Genomic DNA, 24,130 nt, shown 5'->3' on the forward strand with positions numbered 1-24,130 from the left:
TTAAAGTATTTTATTTAACTACTAATCACTGTATGAAAATAAAGATGTTAAAAATAAAGGGAAAAAAATTATGGAAAACTAACTTCTTATTCTGGTCTTCCATAGCAGTGTACATGAAACTAGGTCTTGTTTATTTTTAAGTTTACTTTTACTAACTGCGTTATTCCTGATCTTGTCCTCAGAGTTAGCTAGTCTAGTCCCAAGTTAGTGGTGAAACAAGTACTAGCTGGGTTGGGAGGCTGCCTTGACCTCTAGCCACAGGAACTTTTACAAAACTCTGGGAGAATGAGGGGACTTGGGCATCTGAGCCCGGGAAGATTGAGGGAACCTCTGCTGACGAGGAAGGCCGGACACAGCTGTTCTGTGGAGATATGTTGGAAATTGGGGGGGGGGGGGCGTCCAGCACACTTGTCTGATAAGTACAGAAGCAATGGATGGGAAGGATAACTGAGGCCAGAGGTACTATCCCCCACACCCCAGGACTATAGGTGATTACAAAAATCCTCTGCTACAAAAATGGTAATACTACTAATAACAGGCAAAGAAGAAAAAATTCAACCATAGAGAGTTACTGTGGGAATAGAGAAGACCAAGGTTCATCTTCAGAGGTGGATATTGAAGCAAAAAAAAAAAAACCCTCTTCTACTCCAGAGAGCAAAATCAAATGGTCATCTGCCCAAAAAGAATTCATAGAAGAACTTTAAAAAGAATTTAGCAATCAAATGAGAGAGATTGAGGAAAAACTTAAAAAAAAAAATCTAAGAAAAACAAGAAGATTATGAAAAGAAAGTTAACCAATTAGAAAAGGAGATCCAGAATCTTAAGGAAAAAAATGACTCCTTGAATTGGGCAAGGGGAAGTCAGTGAAGTTATAAGAGATCAAGAAATAAAACAAAATATAAAAGAATAAAAAAATAGAAGAGAAAATGAAACATCTTATAAGAAAAACAACCAATCTGGAGAACAGATCAAAGAGAGAAAACATAAGAATAATTGGACTACCTGAAAGCTATGATAAAAAAAAAAGAATCTTGATCCAATAATACAAGAAATAAAGAAAATTGTCCTGAAGCATTAGAACAAGAGAGGAAAGTAGAAATAGAAAAAAATCCACAAATCACCACCTGAAAGAGATCCCATGAGGAAAATCCACAGTAATATTATAGTCAAATTCTAAAACCCTCAGCTCAAGAATAAATTATTATAAGTAACAAGAAAAAACAGTTTAAATATAGCAGTACCACAATTAGAATCACACAAGACTTAGCAGTAGCAACCCTAAAAGACCACGGGTCTTGGAACACTATATATGGAAGAGCAAAAGAAGTGGGGATCTGGCTGAAAATATCATACCCAGCAAAACTAAGCATAGTCCTGAATGAAAAAAAAAGGACTTTTAATGAACTTTGTTTAAAAAAAAACAAAAACCCTGAACGTAATAGAAGATTTGATATAAGAGTCAAGAGAAATATAAGGTACATATCAGAGACCAATTACAAGGGACTCAATAATGACAGACTGTTTACCTTTTATGTATGTAAAATGTATGCCTAAGATTGCTATTAGTAATTGTGTAGTTCTTAAGAAAGACTGGGTATGATATGACTTTAAAAAGTAAAACTATTTAGGAACAGCTGAAAAGAGTTATTATCTCATACAAATGAGGTACAAGAGGAAGAACCAACATAGAGGAATTAGATGGGGCAGGAGGGCTCTTAGTTCTGGAAACCTGCTTTCATTGGGAATAGGTTCAAGAGAGACCAATACATATATATCTAGAAGAATATAAGTCTTCCAAATTCAGAAAGAAATAAAATGTTACGGTGATAGGGAGAGGGAAGAGGTTAATGGAGTGATCTCTAGAGGGGAGGGTGAGGGAATAGGTTAAAGGGGCAGTATAGAAGGGTGTTTAGATTTATGGGAATGGGAAGGTAAGGCAGGGATCTTTGGAAGGAGGGTAGGTTAATCAATAAGAGGGAAGGGCAGTTAGAAGTAAAGTTGAGGAGTCAAGAGGGAAATAGGAAAAAAATAAAGATCAGGAGTAGAATTTGTTAGGGGAAGTATATGTCTATATATGTATGTATATGTGTATGTATATATCTATAGCTATGTATAAATATATGCGTGCTTAATTGTAGCCTTCTGTGGGGTGGGGGAGGAAGGGAGAAAAAAGAACAAAGTAAAAAGTGTACAGCAGAGAACAAAAGAGAATTTACAAAGAAGCAAAGAAAAGATATTTCTCAGCACAAAGTGTAGTATTTATTATATAGGCTTTCTTGAAATGGAAACTTATTAGCATATATTTTGAATCCTTTCTTATGTTCTGCAGTATACATACATGCTTTTTTCTTTTCTTATTTTGTATTTAAGTTTCAATATCTAAGTGGTATAACTTGGTTCCATTCTAATTTGAAACTAATAACCTAAATCACTTTAAACAATTCAACACATAAATGCTTAATATATGCCAGCTCTGTACTTCATGATGGGAATACCAAGCCAAAAATCAAATATTCCCTTTCCTCACCAGAATTACATTCTGCTGTGTAAGTTTACTTCCTTAGGGGCCTGTTTTCCCGTCTGTGTGATAGTATAAGCTCAACGCTTTTAGGAATCCAGGAAAGTACTCTGCTTCTAGTGCGTGTAATTATCTTATTTCTCAAGTGATTTGATATTTGTTAATTTTTCTTTAACTATAGTTTCTTTGACCTGTCTTAATTTTTCAGATATGCATATTAATTTTTAATTTGGGGGACTTTGGGGTCTTTGTATTTTTAAAAGAATGGTTCCCCCCTCCATATTAACTGTAAAGATTCCTGTGCTTTTAGTATATTCTAAAAAAGGATGCATAAGGAATTATTTTGAAATGACAAATGTCCAATATATTATTTCTTCACATGTTAAAATATTTTATCTTTATATCCCTTTTCTATGGGAGATGTTGTTAAGATGTTTCTTTAGGGTTTTTAGTAAAAAAATATTTTCATAGGTATAGAAGAGAGAAAAGTACATGAGCACAAGGTTAGTACTTGGACTAGCATTAGGGATTAATGGAATGCAGAATATCATTTACAAGAAAATCATAGTTTAACACAAAGTCTTGATGTAGTATGAAATGCCTTCTAGAAAAAGATTTTTTTTTAAAGTCATGAAGTGAATAGATTAACATTCATTAATAGTGTTCATATAAAATTTTTGAAACTAGCTAATAATATCTGTCTACTTAATGTTTAGAATATGCTTGAATTGCTGGAAGAAATGCCAAATGGAGTTCCACCTGAAAAAGTAAAAAGCTATATCTACCAGCTAATCAAGGCAATTCACTGGTGCCATAAGAATGATATTGTTCATCGAGGTGAGTGTATAAATTTCTAAATTTAACATATCTCTAGAAATAATTGAAGAGAAGAAATTCCAAAAAGATGTTAACAACATAATGTTTGAATTTCTCTTGTCTTAAAAGTATTGTAGCAGTGGTGCACAAACATTTTCATTCCCACTAATAACGTGAGAATTTTTGTTTTTCAAATTGGCTTCACTAGATATTTATGATGCAGAAAATGATTTGATGTGGTGACATATATACTTTAATGCCTGAATGATTAGATTCTTTGACAACTGTGAGAACTCTTAGTGTCGGGGAAGACCCCCCACACAAAGATTTTTAAAGCTAGCCCTGAATAAAGGAACAAAAGAAGATGCTGAAGAGCCCTTGGGAATAGCACAAGGGCCAGGTACCAACCCATATTCATACTCTGTAGGTGCTTTTTGTTAATCATCTGTCCAGCTCTCAGCACTTACATCTGACAATACCAGCAATGACAATAGCTCAAGACACACGATTTTGTGTGTGGCCGTCGTGAAAATTTATTTTGCTTGACTATACATATTTGGTCCAAGATCTTTTTATTTTTTTCCCCCCAAAGTGGAAAGGGGAGGCAGAAAAAAATGCTTGGCAGTTGAAAAAATTTGAATATATCATAGAAACACAGAAGAGATTATCTCTGGATTGGTTCTTACTCCTCATGCTGAATGTATTAATATATAGCAAAGAGTAAGAGAAAAGCAAACACAAAAAGTTTCTGGTGTTTATATCATGCCAAGGTTTGCAAAACATTCATTATATCATTTAAGCCATACAGTGAGCCTGTGAGATAGGTATTATGTGTATTTATGTATCCATTTTTTCAGATGAGGAAATGGGCTTAGAAAGGTTATTACATCCTCTCTATCATCATTCCTCTTTCTGTACTGACATCCTCTAACTTGATATCTCTCTTCTCCCTTCCTCTCCTACTCTCAGCCTTGCACTAAGGATTTGGAATCTGACATTGGATAATTATACTGAGGTCATTTAAAATAAAGATTGTCCGGTTTGCTCGTGGGCCATTAGTGTCAAGGAAGAGTAGTGAACCTTCAGACATCATGTTTTTCTTGTCCTTTACTATTGTAAGGGATGCTTACTGACAGTGAAAGGAAGTTACTTGTTCTGGTCTGCCTTCTTTCAATCCCCTTATCTCCTCTCACTCTCCAGTGATAGATAGACCTAGACATTGATTGAAGCAACAGTGAATCAGGATTGCATAATTAGCAGAGGACACAAATATTCTTTTAATTTTTTCTCATTCTGAAAAATTTCTAAACTACTTTTTATTTTAACTCTTCCAATATAATAAGATATTATTATGTTCAATCAAGTTCAATGAAGTCAACAACCATTTATTATGTGCCTCCTGTGTGCCAGGCACTGTTCTAAGCACTGGATCAAATGAGATAATATATTTAAAGTGCTTGGCAAACCTTAAAGTGCTATATAAATGTTAGCTGTTAATATTTATTGGGAGTTAAAAAGTAAAACCAGGGAAATAATTAAAAAGTGTAGAGGACATGAAGAGTATTGATCATGGTTGTTGTGAAATAAGAAGATATAGTGTGTTGTACACTTAAATGTTTTTTTCTGTCTTCCTCATCACATTTGTTCTCTCTTCTGTGAAAAATTGGCAAGATCATCTGAGCTTTCTGTGACTGTTGTAATGATTAATTGCTGATAACATCTTGTCCTTTTGCATTGGTTTTGAGAATCTTGATAAACATCTGATTTAATCTCATTATACAGAGTGTGGAAGATATGGAAGCTCATAGGTCAGTTACATGGTGGATGTGAATGGAAACCAGCAATCACAACCTTTAGGACGTTGTGCCTCATGCACATTTTCACACCTCTAGCATGTGCTCTAGCTAATATTTTCTCTAGTATTTTAATGAACATTGTACTGATTAAAGAAAAGTAAAAGGAATGTGACTCTTAAGGTGGAATATTTAAACAATTTTAATGGCCTCTTCCTCTATCATCCTAGATTGTATTCTTTAACATTTAGAATAAAAATCAGAGATGTTTTCTTCATTTAGTATGACTTAAAGCATTGTAGTTTATAATGAAGAATCATGCCAACTTGCTACTTTGTATATAAATTACAGCTTCAAGAAGAACTGTTAACAGTCTTACTTGTTAATTTTTATTTAGTGAAAACCTTGTTATATCTCTTCCATGTTTTTTTACGCTTTATTGAGTTTCTCATTCTCTGTCTTACATCTTTAAAAATGTGTAGTAATTTAGAAATATGTATATTAAGTCATTTCATAAAATTTATTTTTCTCTAAGCACTTGTTATTTTCCATTAGGCTTTTGCCATGCTCTGTTTAAAGGGAGGAGAAGTGGGGCAGTAACCAACAAAAGTATTCTGAACTTGTAGTTTGCCTATTTGTTGAATAATAATTAATTGAAATTTTAGCATGTTTTGCATGAAATTTGTTTCCTTGATTTTTACTGCCATGGCTTGTTATTCAAATTATTTGACTTTTTTAAAAAATTCAGCAGTTAAAATGAATAAACAAATAATCTGATGAAAATAGAAAGTAGTTTACCTTTTTAAAACAATTTGATATTCCAGATATAAAACCAGAAAATCTCTTAATCAGCCATAGTGACATCCTGAAGCTGTGTGATTTTGGTAAGTTGAAAAGAAATTAGATTATGTTCTTTATTGGAATAGTAAGGTAAGTTCTTTTTCAAGATACATTAAAGTACCATTTATCAATTGGACCTATTTAAGTTGTCATGTGTTCTGCTGAGAAATGTATTTTAATAGGAGATCTTATTTATTGTGTGTGGATATTTGTGTGGGTTCGTATTTGCTTGAGCTCCAAGATTAGTGAAATTTCTAAAGAAAATTTTAAATAGAAAACATGCTTATAGACTGTCTAATAGTAAGAAAAAGTGTTCTGCTGGTCTAGCTATACCTTCTAAATAAAAATTAAAGTATTTCTTAAATCACTTGCAGAAATATATCTTATGCCACACTGTATACCCAGTGTGCCCATAATATCACTTATTGACCTACAATTAGCTTGTCTTCCTACAGTGCCCAGTCTTCCTTTTTATATTTGTCACCCAAAATGCTCTATTCAGAGACAGAAATAAATCATTAGAATGTGATTTTTATTATTGTTGTTATTACCATTAATAATAATAGCCTGCATTTAAGTAGTATTTTAAGATTTGAAAATAATCTTATTAACTGAAGTAAAGTTTTAGAAACTTCTTTCTACTTTTGAATTTTTCCATAAAACTTATTTTTATACACTGATTTTTACATGTGTTCTAGTTTTTTTTATCTCTTAAAAAGGAATTGTCACTGATTTGATAAGCTTATAGCAGCCAGGTATAGAATGATAATAGAATGATGGAGCAAGAGTCAGGAAGAGCTGAATTTAAGTCCTGCCTCAGACCCTTACTGGCTTTGTGACTCTGGGCAAGACATTTAAACTTTCTTTGTCTCAGTTCCCTCCTCTGTAAAATGGGAATGGTAGTATTAGCACCTACGTCTCAGGGTTGTTTTGAGGATCAAATGAGATATTATGTGTAGAAGAACATTTTGAAAATCTTAAAAGCACTTTATAACTGTTAGCTAGTATCATTATTGAGTTAAATGAGTAATTGTGTTATTCTACTGGGAGGTAATGCATATAGTATAACTGACTTAGGCAGTGTTTACACAATAAGCCCAAAACATGTTGAAATATGGAACAGAGTAAGGCAGAATTAATGATTTTGTGATCACTGTGATTCCGTAAGTATTTGTCCTCAGTCACATTAATACAACAAAATCATTTTGATTCGTTTTTTCTTCTGACGTAGACTGACTACCTGATTGAGTGAGGCCTGGAACATATTAAAAATCCTAACAATGTAAATGCTATTGAAATATCAGTGCTTTGTGGATAAAAACTGTTGATTGTCTAAATAATTATATTAACTTAGTAAGTTTAAGTGTCAAATAGTTAAGCTTAAGCACCCAAGTTTCCGCAGATAATTGAGAGTCAAAGCTACTAAATCAAACAAAACATGTTTAGCATTTGAATTTTTTCACAAAATTTTACACTTGATATGCAATCTCTGCTCTTTCCACCCCAAACTTTTTAACCAGAGTATTTGATTCATTGACTTCATGTAGACATAACTTTAAAACTAGCACCACTTCCAGTTATTTGATGTTTCATATTATAAACTCAGTTCTGTAGAGCTTATTTACCACATTTATTTGAAGATGTTTTAACTTTTTTCTCCCGTGGTAATTAATTATACATAATTATAACTCAACATGACAGTGCCAGTCTCCATTGGTTTCCTCCCCTAGAGTTCCCTACGCCAGTGAAATCACAGGTAGTATAAAAATAACAATAGCATTTTAGTCAAATGCTAGTAAATGACTATCTGAGGGACAAAATGATTTCATAAAAAATCCTGATTTGATGTTGTGAGCACTAAGTGAATTCTTACTAAATAATCTAATGTTGTTGTATACAGTTTATGGTTGTTGATGTAAAGACAAATTAATTGAAACCTGTGATAAGTATGAATCAAACAACCTCTGATATTTCCTAAGATTTCTGTCTCATAAAATTCCCCTCCTTTTGTTCATACATTGAAATTTGTATTTTATTTTGTTTTTGTTTTTTTGTTTTAAAGGCAGTTGGGGTTAAGTGACTTGCCTAGGGTCACACAGCTAGTAAGTGTCAAGTGTTTGGTCTGAGGCCGGATTTGAACTCAGGTTCCCCTGACTTCAGGGCCAGGGCTCTATCCATTGCGCCACCTAGCTGCCCCCGAAATTTGTACTTTAAATGAATGTGAATACCTTCTTTGAGTCCCTGTGTGGAGAAAACAGAATTTTCTTCTTCTTCATTGTTTTTTAAAAAGTCTTTATTAACTCCTTTGGGTCATACTTAGCATAAGTCCTTTTCTCTTTCTACCACTGATAAATCTTCACTTTATTAATATTGACATGCTAGTGAGTACAATCTTCCTTATGGATTTAGATACACTGATAGATTTTGACTTAATTTCTATTGATTTTTGTTTGTCATAGTATGTTGATAGTAGGATAGCAACTGTCAAAAGTATATCAGCATTTCATTTTTATTTTTCATTACAATCTTTATTTGGAAATACATTTATATATATATACATACATATATATACACACACATGTGTGTGTGTGTGTGTGTGTGTGTGTGTATAAAATGTTTGACTTGCTCAAGCTCCTTTTACTCTTCAAATCCTTTCTTATTAGTTGAAACTCTGGCTATAGGTAACACAGCTTAGAATGATCACCTGAATTTATTTCAGCACTAAGGGCTTTTGATGCTTCATAAACCTTTAAAGATCATTATTTGGTCTGTAGTACAGATAAGATCCTGTTTTTCCTCTTTTATACTCACATGGTCTTAAAATGGGAGTTTACTTTATGGTCCTTTTACTTATTGGTATAAAACAGGTGGTACTCTGGCGATAACTATTTGCAAACATTAGGAAAATGGGTTGGGAAAGGACAGTAAGTATGCAAATGTTTAGTGAGTGCCATAGCTATAGCCTCTAAGAAGGAACTTTGTCGTCTTATAAATGCATTTGAATGCAGTTGAGATTGTCCAAATAAAATTTAACATGGCTCAAAATATGTTGTTGGTATTTTATGTGTCTCTTTATCAAATATAAATTTTTTTGTAAAGAATGCTTATTTTAACGGGTAGATAACACAGAATAGCTATGATCGAAATTACTTGCACCATATCAATAATGAGGAAGAGACTGGGTCCCAAGTCTTAGGATCATTTTACATTCTACTTTAGATGCTCCAATTTTTAATTTTTTAACCTGGGCCTTAGATTAAGAGCTTTAGAACCTGGCTTCACAGTGACCAGCCCAGGCTGCCTGATTGTATAATTGCTGTCCCCTAGTTCTTAACCTCTCAGAAATAGAGCTGGTGACCTTAAATTTACATTACCCCTCACCAGTACCAGTCAGTTGACCCCTGCACCATGGGTACTACCTATAAAATGACCAGGTCAGCTAAACTTAGAGTGGTAATAAACTTCAGTGGTGTGGTGTGCTGCTTGGTAGAGCGTTCTAAGGCAAACAAAACCGATAATATAAATGAGTAAGTAATAATCAAAACTTTGGAACTTTACTAGGTAATGAAATCTGAAGACTCCATAAAATAATACCCCAATAGCTTTGAAAATAATATATTGAATTTGTTATATACTTAAAATGAAAAAATAAACTGTGTAATAGAGATTCATGACTGCATGTACATTCCTCTTTTTCAGTCCTGTTTATATATGGGAATGGGAATGGGAATGCTTATCTTGTTTAGTGTTTAAGTTGAAAATTTCTTTTAAACTCTTTAAAAAAAGTAATCTGTCACTTCACTTTGTCTTCACTTTGAGCTGCCAGGTGGCCTATCATTTTTTAACCTTTACCAGCCCAAATGTCAATAATTAAACATCTGTAACAATCAGCAAGAATCTATGCTAGGTACTATCAGGGATATAGAAATCTATAACATATAATATGATATTTTGATGCCAAAAAGCTTTTAAGTGAGTTGGAGAGACAAGAAAAAGGGAGATACAAGACAATACTAAACAATATAATAGTATGTAATTAAGCACTAAATTATGTAGCAGAGATTACAACTGCTATAGATGCTCTGTGTATAAGATCCAGTGATTACCAAAATATTTTCAGTTTAAAATACCACGAAATATTGTGCTAAGCATTTTAAAAGATACATAAAATTTTATTAATCATTGCATGGACAACCAAAGTGCAGGTAACAGAACCTAAAAAATAGTAAAAGGACAATATCTTACCGAGTGCTAAGTAGCAAAAAACTTAAAAAAAGCAAAGTTTAATCTTTCAAAATGAAATTTAAATCCATATCAGCAAACAGGATAAGGAAATAGTTTCAATTATGTAAAATAAGCGTGGCAGATGATATTTGTTAAAATTACATTTTACCTTTCAGCTTTCTGTTATATGTAGCATGGATAAGATTTGTGCAAAAATAATCTTAATTTTCTCTTAAAAATATAATTAAATAACTACAATCTGAAATTTATCTTTATCTCATATACTAGTTGCAGTTCTCTTATAGTCTATCAATTCTTACAAAATGATTATAATTACTCCCAGCATTCCTACTGACATGGGCTCTTTACCACCCTAATATGAGATTTTTCAAAATTAATATTGAAATTCTAATTTAACTTCTAAGGCTCTGCATTATATAAACACTCCTGTTTCTAGAGGTTACTGGCAGCTAAAATCTATATTTCAGAAGCTTACAAAGGCATGATATAGACTTCAAAAACAGATTTTTTTGGTGTAGGCGAATAACCCAAACTGCTACAGTAGTATTCTTTGGAATTTGGAATTCTAGCAAGCTGGAAAAGGGTAGAGGGTGTGACCTGTGATAGACTTGCAAGTCTGTTGTCGAAGGATCACCCTACCTATGTTTGGGAAAAGGGTCATCACTAGAAGATTGGCCAATAGGTAATGAGCTTTTTAAGCCTGGCAATTTATAAAGGCCATCTACAAACTCCTATGTCATTTGTGGGAAGAATACGCCAATGAAGTCACACATTTTTGAAGAATAGCCTGGTATTTGTATTTTTAAGAATATAATTTAGCTCTGCCTTTAGTCTTGACATCACAATCACATCTGGAAGGGACCACATCTCCCATTGAATATTCTATTGTTACAAATAAAAACAAGCAAAAACACCTGAAACAGTGATTACATTCAACCCTAGAAGACCCCTTGCTTTCTGCTTCAAGGAACTTGGCATGTTTCATCATCTGTTTTCCAGTAACATCATTAGTTTTTCATTTATTCAGAGATTGACTTCTTTTAGTAATCTTTACATTTTTTTCCCCTGACTCTCATACTTTTTTTAAGTAACAGAAACAACTAACATTTATATAGCACTTTAAGTTTTAGAAATTATACATAGAATGTCTAATTTGACTCTCAGAAAAAGCCTATGATGTTGTTGAATTTATATTCCCACTTTACAGATATCGAAACTGAGGCTGAGAGAAGGTAACTACTTACTAAAGGTTACACAACCGATAAGTCTCAAAAGCTGAATTTGAACCCAGGTCGTCTTTTTTTTTTCTATTTTATTTTCAGTTGCAAATTCTTTCCTCTTCCTGCCGATTGAGAAAGCAAGAAATACAATATCCACGCACTATACATATGAAGTAGTGCAAAAAATATTTCCGTGTTAGCTTTTTTTTTTTTTAACTTCAGTTTGCTAAGTCCATCAGTCTTTTATATGGAAGAGGATAGCATGTTTCATCATGAGTCTTTTGAAATTGTGGTGGATCATTGTATTGCTCAGAGTAGCTAAGTCTTTCACAGTTGATTATCTTTATTACTGTTATTGTATAAATTGTTCTGGTTCTGGTTACTTCACTTTGCAACAGTTCACACAAGTCTTTCTAGGTTTTTCTGAAACCATCCCCTTCATCACTTCTTACAGCACAATAGTATTCTTTCACATTCATATATCATAACTAGCCCAATTGATGAGCATCACCTCAGTTTCCAATTCTTTGCCAGAACAAAAATGGCTGCTATAAATATATGTTATATGATTCCTTTCCCTTGTTTTTTGGATTAGTTTGAGATCTGGCTTACCATAACCATCATATGAAAGATTGTTCCATATTACTAATAATAAGAGAAATGCAAATCCAATAGATTCACAAAAAATTACAAAAAAATGGAAAGTGTTTAGAGGGGTTATAGGAACAGGCACTGTTGCACATAAGCTCATATTTATATGCTTTATGCTTCCATTTTGGAAAACAATTTGGAATGATTCAAAAAATAGTGACTAAAATAGCCATAACACTACCTGAAAATCCCATTACTGCATGTATGCGCGTATACATGACAAGGAGGCCAAAAACAGAAAAAAAGGTCCCATGAATCCCAAAATATTTATAATAGAAGAATTAGAGACAAAGTATATGTCTTATCAATTTTGGAATGACTGAACAAACTGTGGTAATGTAATTGAAATGGAGTCTAACTCCTGAAAGAAATGCTGAATATGAAAACTAAATATGAAAAATTCAGAGAAACATAGAAAAATGAAATACTACTACAGTAACAAATGGGAAGAACAAGGACAACAATTAAAAAAAAAAGGAACTAAACAGTATATACAGTTATGATCACCAGTAAGCTAGTTCCTGGAGAATCATTGCAAATATGAACTTTTCCCCCTTCTTTGCAGAAATGGGGCCTTGTGGCTTTGGAATATTGAATATACTTTCAGACTCGCTTAATATGTTGGTGGGTTTTGCTGAACTGCTTTTTTTTTTCCTTTTTAAATTTTTTGTTACTAGGGATGACTTGCTGTGCGCTAGGGGAAGAAAGGGCTATTTTTGGAAATGAAAGTAAAATTAAAACAAAAGCTATTAGTTTTTTTAAATGAAAGTTTATGTATTTTAAACATGGATTCTCCCCCAACCATGATTGTGAAGTGTCCTGATTTTGCTCTCTTTTAATTTTTTTTATGATACATGTCCATTTTGAGTTTAGTATGTGTTATATGTTAAAAGATTTTGGTTTAAACTTAATTTCTGTCAAACTGCTTATTTGTTTTCAAGAAGTTTTTGTTTAAAAAAAAAAAGCCCTTCCACATAGTAATTTATGTACTTGAGTTTGACAATTGCTTTCTTTTGCTTCTGTTTCTCCCTATCTAATTGATTTTAAGATTTACTCTTCAGGGGTAGACTATTCAAGCAAAAGCACGTTATGTAATACGTTCACATTTATATATCAGTTTAAAGTGTGCAAAACACTTTTCTCATAACAATCCTGTGAGGTAGGTAGTTGAAGCATTATCCCCATTTTGCAGATGAAAAAGTTAAGGTTCCGAGGATTCAGGTGTCTTCTCTGTTTTCATGTATACTGGAACCACTAAATCACTGAGGCAGAATTTCAACCAATCTCAGTTCTGTGTTCAGTATTCTGCGTACTGCTTCTCATATTAATCACTATTATTATAGATACTCATATAAAAATCCCATAAGCATTCTGGGTTTATACTAAAATTAAAGAATTATACTTTCTCAATTAACTTTTTTGCTTTTAGGTTTTGCTCGAAATCTATCAGAAGGCAACAATGCTAATTATACAGAGTATGTGGCCACCAGGTGGTACCGTTCTCCTGAGCTATTACTTGGGTAAGTAATAATTTCCCCTAAGGCCCATGATCGTATATTATGATCCATTAAGAAAACTAAGCATTGCTTGAGTTGATTAGGCATATGGATTTTGATTGTTTCTGAGTTATTATTTGTGAGCTTATGAATGGTTGCCCAGTTAGATATGGGATAAATAGCTTGGGTTAAAATGTTGTCTTGCTTCTTGTTAGCTCTAAAAAGGCATGAAACCAAATCATGTACAAAAACTATATTGCATAATATAAGGGCTCATTTGTGTCAGAAAGTATGGCACAGCCCTCATTTCAAATAGTTTGTCCTTTAGCCCTTCAAACCATCAAAATATGCTAGAAATTCCAAGGTCAGGCAAATAATAGCTGAGTAGAACAAGGTAATAAACAATAAGGTAAAAATATACATAGCAAAAGATTAAAAGCTACAAAACATAAATATATCTTAGTTCATATTGTTTATCTTTTTCTTCATATGGATGATACATACTTGGTCACTGAACATTAACAGAAACATTTGCAGTAATAAGACCTCCTACTGTTGTGCCATGTACACTATCATACCCCATGCCATCGTGGCAGCAAGGTAGAGGTATTTGACCATAATATGTTCTGATTTTTTTAAAGAAAATGTTCACTGTGCTCATTAGCCCAGTACTGTGGGTAGTCAGCGCTGCCCACAGCGTGCTGGCATTTCTTTCAGTAGTTCCCCTTGTTCAGTGCCCTGTCAGTACTTCTCAGGCCTTGAAAAAAAGAACTTCTGGTATATATTTTAGTATATATGGTCCTGACCCCCTTTTTGTTATCCTAAAGAGAATCTGGATATACCGAAACCTCATTATAACATTATTTGCTACTAGAAGAATTCATCATAGATAGATAGATAGATATCTCTCAGGCCTTATGATGAATTCTTCCTGGTGTGGCAAGTAAGATATTGTCCTATTTATTTGCTTCAGATAGATGCTTGTGTTCCTAGCCTGTTGACATGGGATAAATAGGACATTTCTTTAAATCAGATGAGAACGTCACATTTTTAATTCAATAGGATTTTGTTTATTAAAGAGACTTTTAAAAAACTTGACAGGAGTTATGTACATATTAAGCACATAGTTGTATACTAATACAGGATTTTGGAAACTTCACCCCTCATATTAAAAAAATGTCTGATAGTATAATCTACTCAACTCAGTCTGCCTCATAAATACTTCTGCCTATGTATCAGGCAGTTTTCCCCCTGCTCGAGCTATTTTGTTTCCCTCATATAGTCATCTTCTAATTCAGAGATAAAGGAAAGATTGTTCTTCTTTCCCTTCTCTCCCTCCTATCAGCCATTACTTCTGCTGCCACTGAAATATTAATAGTTCAGTTTCTGAAAGCAATTTTATGGTCATCATTTAAGATGTTTTATATTTGTGTTATGTGTTGAAATTATATTAAAATTCTGTTTATTGTGACATTCTTCAGACATTCTCTCAATTTTTTCAAATACCTCATTGTAGTTTTCCTTTTTTAAAGCTTAAATTACTTTTGTTCGAAATTAAAGCAATGATGATTTTTTAAGGACTTGTGTGTTTTTCATTGTCTTCTAGGGAAGGTTTGACAAACTCAAGTGGTTTAAAACAAGTACCAAGCTTTTTGCTTCTAGGCATTCATGTAGATTTAAAAATTGTAATTACATTTTATGTACTTGAAAAATCCCAAATATGTCTCACCTATCTAACAGGAAGGTTTTCTCTCTGTCTAATGATGAACATTTTGATAATCTAAGCCATCTAGAACACAGTTATGAACCTTAAAGCAAAAAAGACCTTAGAGAAAATATCTATCACAGAATCCATGTACTTTACCTGAAGGAAGGGACATGGAGCTAATCTCTAGCTAGAGGAGGAGCTGGAATCATGTTTAAAACAGCTGAGTAAAACTGGTGGAGGTGGGGAGGTTGGGGGCAGTGCTAAGAACTGAAATGTTAACTTACAGCTAGCATGTTGGCAGGATGGCAGACTCAGAGCAAGACTATAGTCTGGGATCACTTAGTATAAGGACAGACAGCCCAAATTTCTCAGTATTCCCAAATAAAATATTTAATAGATTAATATTAAATTAATTATTAAATGATATTAATACATAATAATTTAATAAAACAATGGAAGCATTGCTGTCCCTAATGATAGCCCTGCAGTGTCATGAATAGCATTTAAATTACATTTCATTTTAAAGCCAGGAAAGTAGACATATTTCCCCATGAGAAGGTTGAAAATGAAAACATGTTTAGTGCTTGCATGGGATAAACTTCTTTTATCTGGAAAATAGATGGAACACTAATTTCCCAGCAATGTAAGATGAATGAGATGTTAACTGAAGCAAAATGTACCTGTCTTCAACACAGATAAGGTTAAATACCTTTTATCAGACTATAATAAGCCTTTAAGATTTTAAAATATAAATATGAACAGTTTTCAAATCAGTAGAATGTAAGGTCATTGGAGGATAGATTGATTTCATTTTTTGTCTTTTAAGTACTAGCACCCAGCACAATTGTCTTGCACATGATAACCATTCAGTAAGTATCTATTAATTGAATTGAACCATTGAGAATTACTAACTAAATAAACAGATCACAGAATATCTGTATTTTAAGTGGCCATATACATTAGTGTTCTTATGTAATGTATGATAAAAATGAATTTCAGTAATTTTCTACTTCAGCCTTACCATATAGGCATTCTCACTCTACTTGGCACTTTTCTATTACCTTGAATGCTTAGAAATGCTTTAAAATACTAATCTTTCATTTTTTAAACAAAACAATTTGGAAATATGTATTATTTCTTTAATTGGTGTGATAATTATTCCTTTTGCTTTTCAGAGCTCCCTATGGAAAATCTGTAGATATGTGGTCTGTGGGCTGTATTCTTGGGGAGCTTAGTGATGGGCAACCTTTATTTCCTGGAGAAAGTGAAATTGACCAACTTTTTACTATTCAGAAGGTGCTAGGACCACTTCCATCTGAGCAGATGAAGCTCTTCTACAGCAATCCTCGTTTCCATGGGCTTCGGGTAAGGGATTTTGCTGGGCGGGGGGGAGGGGGGGTGGAACCCATACTCTGAAATTTTAATCATTGTTCATTAAATCTACATGTCCTAATCTCATTATTGAATTCCATTCCTTTTCCCATTAAAATATTTATAATTCCTTATGTATTTTTTTCTTAAATCTCATAAAGTGTTCCTTAATAACCAGAGACAAAACACCTAGAATAAATAATCATGCACAGTTTTCAAATTTGGGTATGTTCATAACTGTACAAATTTCAGATTTTTAAACCTTTTTTCTTGGCAAGTCTAAAGTATGTTCATTTTTCTAAATCTTTGCAAAAACTATCACGTTATTTATAAAGCATATTTTGGGAGGAATTAGATATGTGAGTGCTCATGGTGAGGGAAAAACTACCTTATTAATACAGATCATTGTCTTCTCTACAACTTGGAGAGAATTGGCTCTCGGAGGTTTAGGGACCTACAGCTCACAGATGTCAAAGGCTTTGAGCTCAAGTATTCCTGACTCTGAGTGCCCTGCCACTCTGCTATTTAGGGATAGGGATAAGGATAGAGAATAGACATTTAGGATAGGGGGGATGAGGCCTGGCCTGGGTTCATTTCCCAACTCTGAAAGTATGTGTGTTACCTGGGCAGATTACTTTACTTGTCAGGGCTTTCTGCAGCTCTCTAAGATTCTAAGCTGCAGAGGACATGCATTAGTAGAGGGAGTTTCCTCACTTGTAAATTCCCTATATCAGTGAAAGCATATGTCCAGTACTAATGTATAGCTATGTAAATAGAGAATATGCATATAATATATATGAATATTTTTAGCTTATTGATAAAACATAAGCCCCTTAAGTTTTATTTTTGTTTTTGTATGCCTATCCTCTAGCCTTTTACATAGTAGGCATTTAGATTAATAGTAATTTTGAGAAGACACCTTGCATTAGTCACTTTATAATTCATATTATACTTGTTATAGGGTGTGCTTTTGTCTCATCACAATAAGAAGGAAAATATATTTTTAAAAAAGCAGTATATTGTTTCAAGCTGTCTTTCTTCTATTCTAATACTCATAAAGCTTTTAGTAAAAGCACTAGAAGGAGATTCTTAGGAAATTTAGTCGCTCTTGAAATTATATGCATTGAATTTCTGTGACAGATGGACTGTTTTCCAGTTGCATACTTTCTTCCCCTTTCACTCACCTGTCTTAAGGCTAGTTTGGACAGTAACTAAGCTCTTCTGATGTAAGGTGCCATGTGGTAGCAGGCATGGAAAATAGTCGGATTTCTCTTCCCCACAGCCCCATCTTCACTTCTGGTGAATTGTTTATATTCTGTATTTCTTCTTTCACTATATCTTTCATACCTTAATTGGCTCCATTTCATATAATCCTTGTCACACATACAAAGATCCTCTCAGTTATCTCATTAGCTCCCCTGGGCTCAATTATGTCTTTGCAGATATCTCCTAAAGGTACTTAGTCCAAGTCTCTCTCTTGAACTCCAATCCTTTATCACCAGTGGCTTATTAAACATTTCCAACTGCATGTCCCATAGACATATGTTCAAAGATAACTTATTTACCAGCCACCACTTACCCTCCCTGAAAAAAAAAATCTACCATCTAACTTCCCTGTTTCTGTAAGGTGAGGGAAAGGGGGAAAAAGTATATAACTGACTGACAGTCCGTCTGTCATGTAAATTCAATGTATGTAACTCGACGAGTATTTAAATTTTCTTTTTCTTCTTCCTTTTTTTTTTTTTTTTTGAAGCAATGGCGGTTAAGTGACTTGCCCAGGGTCACATAGCTATTAAGTGTCAGAGGCCAGATTTGAACTCAAGAAGAAGAATCTTCCTGACTCCAGGGCCAGTGCTGTATCCACTGCACCACCCAGATACCCCAAATGTTTAAACTTCCTAAGAATCTCCTTCCAGTGGTTTTATAAAAAGCTTTATGAGGACTAAAAACACTCACTAGATTCAATAACCCCTTTTATTTCTGTGTCCTTACTTAGCCAAAGTTCTTGAAAAAGTTGTCTGCAACTGTTGCCTATACTTCCAGTATTCTTTACTCTTTTAAAACCTCCAAAATTTGGCTTTTTATCTCACCACTCAACTGAAAAGGTTTTCTCCTAAGGTCTGATGGTATTCTTTTCCAGTCCTCAATCTTCTTGACCGCTACAGTATCTTTACATTGTCGAATAGCATCTCCTCCTGGGTACTCTCTCCTACTCCCTATTCAGTATTAAGCCTCTTTTGCTTTGTCCAAGAGGGCAGAACTAGTAGCAATGAACTGAAATTGCAAAGAGGCAACAAATTAATGCTTAATGTAAAGAAAAATTTGGTAACAATTACATCTATTCCATATACCGAGCCTCATTTTCACCATTCAGCTTTCCTCCAATTTTAGTGGTGTTAATAATTGGATCATCATGGAAGCCCAGCCCCTCAAAGGCAAACACATTTAAGTTCTCAGTCTATAAGTGTGTTTTAGAACACATTTTATTAGGAAAGGGGAATAAATGAAAAAACCCTTACTTAAATCTAGTTTTATTATCATCTGTTACTAAACTGCCTTGGTTTCAGGAAACATTCCCTCAAATACAAGATTTCAATCTTTTTATTATCTAGTCTCTCCCAGCAAAGTTACTTTAGTAGTGGTAAGAAAGGCCATACCACACTGACATCAGTTAACACCCAAGGGTTAACTTCCAGGTTACCTGGTGCATACAACAAATAACTTAGTTAAGTGCACAAAGCAAAATTAAGAAAATACATCAGTTACAGAAATACACATATCAAGCAAGTTGCTATGTTGCAAGTTTTCACAAACTTCTTTGTATAATGGTCACTAGAAGATTTTTACCCATTCCACAAGTAATACTTTGGAGTTAATACTCTGATAGAGAGAGAAAACCAGACTGAATTCTGAAGCCGTGTAGTAATTCTTTGTGATTTTCATACAGAAGGACACTCACTGAGTCATTCCAGACAATCAGATCTGCTTAAATTGCCATCATCAAATTATCCATATTATAGACCTTAGAATTATAGATGGAGAAACCTTCCCCAGTTTTATCTATTTAAAGCCTACCCATTCTTTTTTTTTGTCTTCATTTTTTTTATTCTGAGCCTAACAAACATCAAATAAAATGATTGTTTCCATAGAACAGAATAGAACAGAAAAAGAGAACTGTGTATAATATTCTATTATATACTACTTAGTTTTCTATTTTCTTTTTTTTAATATTTTAATTAATTTATTTATTTTTAGTTTTCAGCATTCACTTCCACAAGATTTTGAGTTCCAAATTTTCTCCCCATCTCATCCCTCCCCCCACCCCAAGATGGCATGCATTCTAAATACCCCTTCTCCTAATCTGCCCTTCCTTCCATCTCTGCCCCCCTTTCTCTTATCCCCTTACTCTTCAATTTTCCGGTAGGATAGGATAGATTTCTGTACCCTATTTTCTGTATATCTTATTTCCCAGTTGCATGTGAAAACAATTTTTTTTTAACTTTTGTTTTTAAAACTTTGGGTTCCAGATTTTCTCCCTTTCCCCCTCCCCACCCACCCTCATTGATAAGGCAAACAGCTCGATACAGCTTATACATGGGCAGTCATGCAAAACACTTCCATAGTAGTCATGTTGTGAAAAGCTAAGTATATTTCCCTTAATCCTATCCCGCCCTCCCCCCCCATTTATTCTATTCTCTCTTTTGACCCTGTCCCTCTTTAGAAGTATTTGCTTCTGATTACCCCCTTCCCTAATCTACCCTCCCCTCTATCATCCTCCTGCTCTCTTGTCCCCTTCCTCTCCTATTTTCCCGCAGGGTAAGATAGATTTCCATACCCAATTGAGTGTGTATGTTATTCCCTCCTTAAGGCAAATCCTATGAGAATAAGATTCGCTCATTCCCTCTCACCTTCCCCTATTTCCCCTCCACTGTAAGAGCTTTTTCTTTTCTGTTTTGTTTTTTTTGTGAGATAATTTACCCCATTCTTCGTCTCCCTTTCTCCTTCTCTCTATAATCCTCTCACCCCTTAATTTTATTCTCCAGATATGACCCCTTCATCTTCAACTCACCCTGTGCCCTCTATCTATCTATCTATCTATCTATCTCTGTATCTATCTGTGTACATACATATAATTTTTCCGTCCAATTACCCTAATACTGACAAAGGTCTCATGAGTTACAAATATCATCTTTCCATGCAGGAATGTAAACAGTTCAACCTTAATAAGTCTCTTATGATTTCTCTTTCCTGTTTACCTCTTCATTTTCCACTTGAGTCTTGTATTGGAAAGTCAAATTTTCTATTCAACTCTGGTCTTTTCATCAAGAATCCTTGAAAGTCATGTATTTCACTGAATGACCATTTTTCCCCTGAAGGATTATACTCAGTTTTGCTGGGTAGGTGATTCTTGGTTGTAATCCAATGTCCTTTGCCCTCCAGAATGTTATATCCCATGCCCTGCGGTCCCTTAGTGTAGAAGCTGCTAAATCTTGTGTTGTCCTGATTGTGTTTCCACAATACTTGAATTGTTTCCTTCTGGCTGCTTATAATATTTTCTCCTTGACCTGGGAACTCTGGAATTTGGCTACAATATTCCTAGGAGTTTTCCTTTGGGGATCTCTTTCAGGAAGAGATTGGTGGATTCTTTCAATTTCTATTTTGCCCTCTGGTTCTAAAATATCAGGACAGTTTTCCTTGATCATTTCTTGAAAGATGCTGTCTAGGCTCTTTTAATGATCATGGCTTTCAGATAGTCCAATAATTTTTAAATTCTCTCTCCTGGATCTATTTTCCAGGTCAGTTGTTTTTCCAATGAGAAATTTCACATTGTTTCCTAATTTTTCATTCTTTTGGATTTGTTTTACAGTGTCTTGATTTCTCATAAAGTCACTAACTTCCAATTGCTCTATTCTAATTTTTAAGGAAGTATTTTCTTCAGTAATCTTTTGGGCTTCCTTTTCCATTTGGCCAATTTTGCTTTCTAGAGCATTCTTCTCTTCATTGGCTTTTTGGACCTCTTTTGCCATTTGGATTAGGCTATTTTTTAAGGTGTTATTTTCTTCAGTATTTTTTTGGGTCTCCTTTAGCAAGCTGTTAACTTGCTTTTCATGATTTTCTTGCATCACTCTCATTTCTCTTCTGAGTGTTTCCTCTACTTCTCTTACTTGCTTCTCAAAATCCCTTTTGAGCTCTTCCAAGGCCTGGGACTGACTCATATTTTTCTTGGAGGCTTTGGATGTAGGAGCTTTGGCTTTGTTTTCTTCTTCTGATTGTATGTTTTGATCTTCTTTGTCACCAAAATAAGATAATATAGTCTGACTCTTTTTGCGCTGCTTGCTCATGATCCCAACCAATTACTTGAGTTTTAAATTCTTGGTTAAGGTAAGAGTCTGCTTCCAATGTGGAGAATGTACTGTCCCAAGCTTTGGGGGTTCATACAGCAGTTTTCAGAGATACTTCTAGGGACCTGAAAATTTTCAGTTCTTCCAACGTGGTATGATAAGGGGCGAGGTGTTTCCTCTCCACCACCACAACAAGCTCCACCACGCCAGCGCTCCTCCTCGCCCCAGGACTTCCCCTCAGAACTGTGACCCAGATCCAAGCACGGGCAAAGCAAGAGATTCCTGCCTCAGCACTGGCAAAGAGATCCTTGCAGTCCCTCTCTGATTAGCCACTTGATTCCCCCTCAGTCTGTGGGCTGGAAGCTCAGGAGGCAGCCACTGCGCTGGGGGTGGCTGAGACCTAGCTTCTTCTCTCACCACAGTCACAGACTTTTCCCACTGACCTTCTAAGTTGTCTTTGGTGTTCCTGGGTTGAGAAGTCTGGAAACCACCACGGCTGCCCGCAATTCAGTCCTTTTGAGTCCTGCTCCAGTTTTGCTGCGACCTGCACGCCCACGCCGAACTACGCTCTTCTCCCTGCCGAGTGCGATATACCTTTCCAATCAGCCATCCAGGTTATCTTTGGTTGGAAATTTGTTTTACTCTGTTTTTTTGTGGGTTCTGCTGCTGTAGAATTTGTTTAGAGCCATTTTTTATAGGTATTTGGAGGGGTTTGAGGGAGAGCTCAAGCAAGTCACTGCTTTCCCTCCACCATCTTGGCTCTGCCCCCAGGCTCGTTTTTTGATCATGGCTTTCAGATAGTCCAATACTTTTTAAATTCTCTCTCCTGGATCTATTTTCCAGGTCAGTTGTTTTTCCAATGAGATGTTTCACATTGTTTTCTATTTTTTCATTCTTTTGAATTTGTTTTATAGTGTCTTGATTTCTCATAAAGTCACTAGCTTCCAATTGCTCCATTCTAATTTTTAAGGAAGTATTTTCTTCAGTAATCTTTTGGACTTCCTTTTCCATATGGCCAATTTTGCTTTTTAAGGCATTCTTCTCCTCACTGGCTTTTTGGACCCCTTTTGCCATTTGGGTTAGGCTATTTTTTTAAGATGTTATTTTCTTCAGTATTTTTTTGGGTCTCCTTGAGCAAGCTGTTGACTTGTTTTTCATGATTTTCTTGCATGACTCTCAGTTTTTCCTCTACTTCTCTTACTTGCTTTTCAAAATCCTTTTTGAACTCTTCCATGGCCTAGGACCAATTCATATTTTTCTTGAAGGCTTTGGATGTAGGAGCTTTGACTTTGTTGTCTTCTTCTGGTTGTATGTTTTGATCTTCTTTGTCACCAAAGTAAGATTCTGTGGTCTGACTCTCTTTGCGCTGCTTGCTCATGATCACAGCCAATTACTTGAGTTATAAACTCTTTGTTAAGGTAGAGATCTGCTTCCAGTGTGGAGAATGTACTATCCCAAGCTTCGGGGGTTTTGTGCAGTCGTTTTCAGAGATACTTCTAGGGACCTGTAAATTTTCAGTTCTTCCAAGGTGCTATGATCAGGGGCGAGGTGTTTACTCCTTTCCTGGCCTGTACTCTGGTCTGTGAGTGACACAAGCACTCTTTTCTGTCCTGGAACTGTGAGGAGGATTTCCTCTCCTCCACTACTACAAGCTCCACCACAGCAGTGCTCCTCCTTGCCCCAGGACCACCACCCAGAACTCTGACCCAGATCCAAGCACAGGCAATGCAAGAGAATCCTGCACCAGCAAAGATCCCTATAGTCTCCCTCTGATCAGTCACTTGATTCTCCTGTCAATGGGCCAGAAGCTCTGGAGGCAGCCGTCACCCCGGGATCACTCACCGGGCTTCTCTCTCACCGCAGACACATACTTTTCATATTGACCTAATTGGCTTTTGCATTCATTGGTTGAGAAGTCTGGAAATGCCATAGCTGTCTGTGGTTCGCTGAGGCCTGCGCGCCCACACCAAACTGTGTTCCTCTTCCAGCCTGTCGCGATATACCTTTCTGATCAACCATCCAGGTTTTCTTGGGCTAGAAATTGTTTCACTCTATCTTTTTGTGGGTTCTACTGCTTTAGAATTTGTTTAGAGCCATTTTTTACAGATATTTGGAGGGGTTTGGAGGAGA

General features: G+C 34.9%; 1 protein-coding gene across 2 annotated transcripts in view; it reads left to right on the forward strand.

Moving 5' to 3' along the window:
- CDKL5 (cyclin dependent kinase like 5) overlaps positions 1-24,130 on the forward strand; it is a 266,772-nt gene that overhangs the window by 179,647 nt on the left and 62,995 nt on the right. For both annotated transcript variants that reach the window (XM_027835406.1, XM_027835407.1), the window contains exons 6-9: positions 3,235-3,355; positions 5,952-6,011; positions 13,513-13,603; positions 16,463-16,652. In XM_027835406.1, coding sequence (XP_027691207.1) covers positions 3,235-3,355; positions 5,952-6,011; positions 13,513-13,603; positions 16,463-16,652 — 462 coding nt within the window. The remainder of the gene's footprint in view (positions 1-3,234; positions 3,356-5,951; positions 6,012-13,512; positions 13,604-16,462; positions 16,653-24,130) is intronic.

Source organism: Vombatus ursinus, unplaced genomic scaffold (assembly GCF_900497805.2).
Source record: "Vombatus ursinus unplaced genomic scaffold, bare-nosed wombat genome assembly UNPS02014814.1, whole genome shotgun sequence".
Classification (NCBI taxonomy): domain Eukaryota; kingdom Metazoa; phylum Chordata; class Mammalia; order Diprotodontia; family Vombatidae; genus Vombatus; species Vombatus ursinus.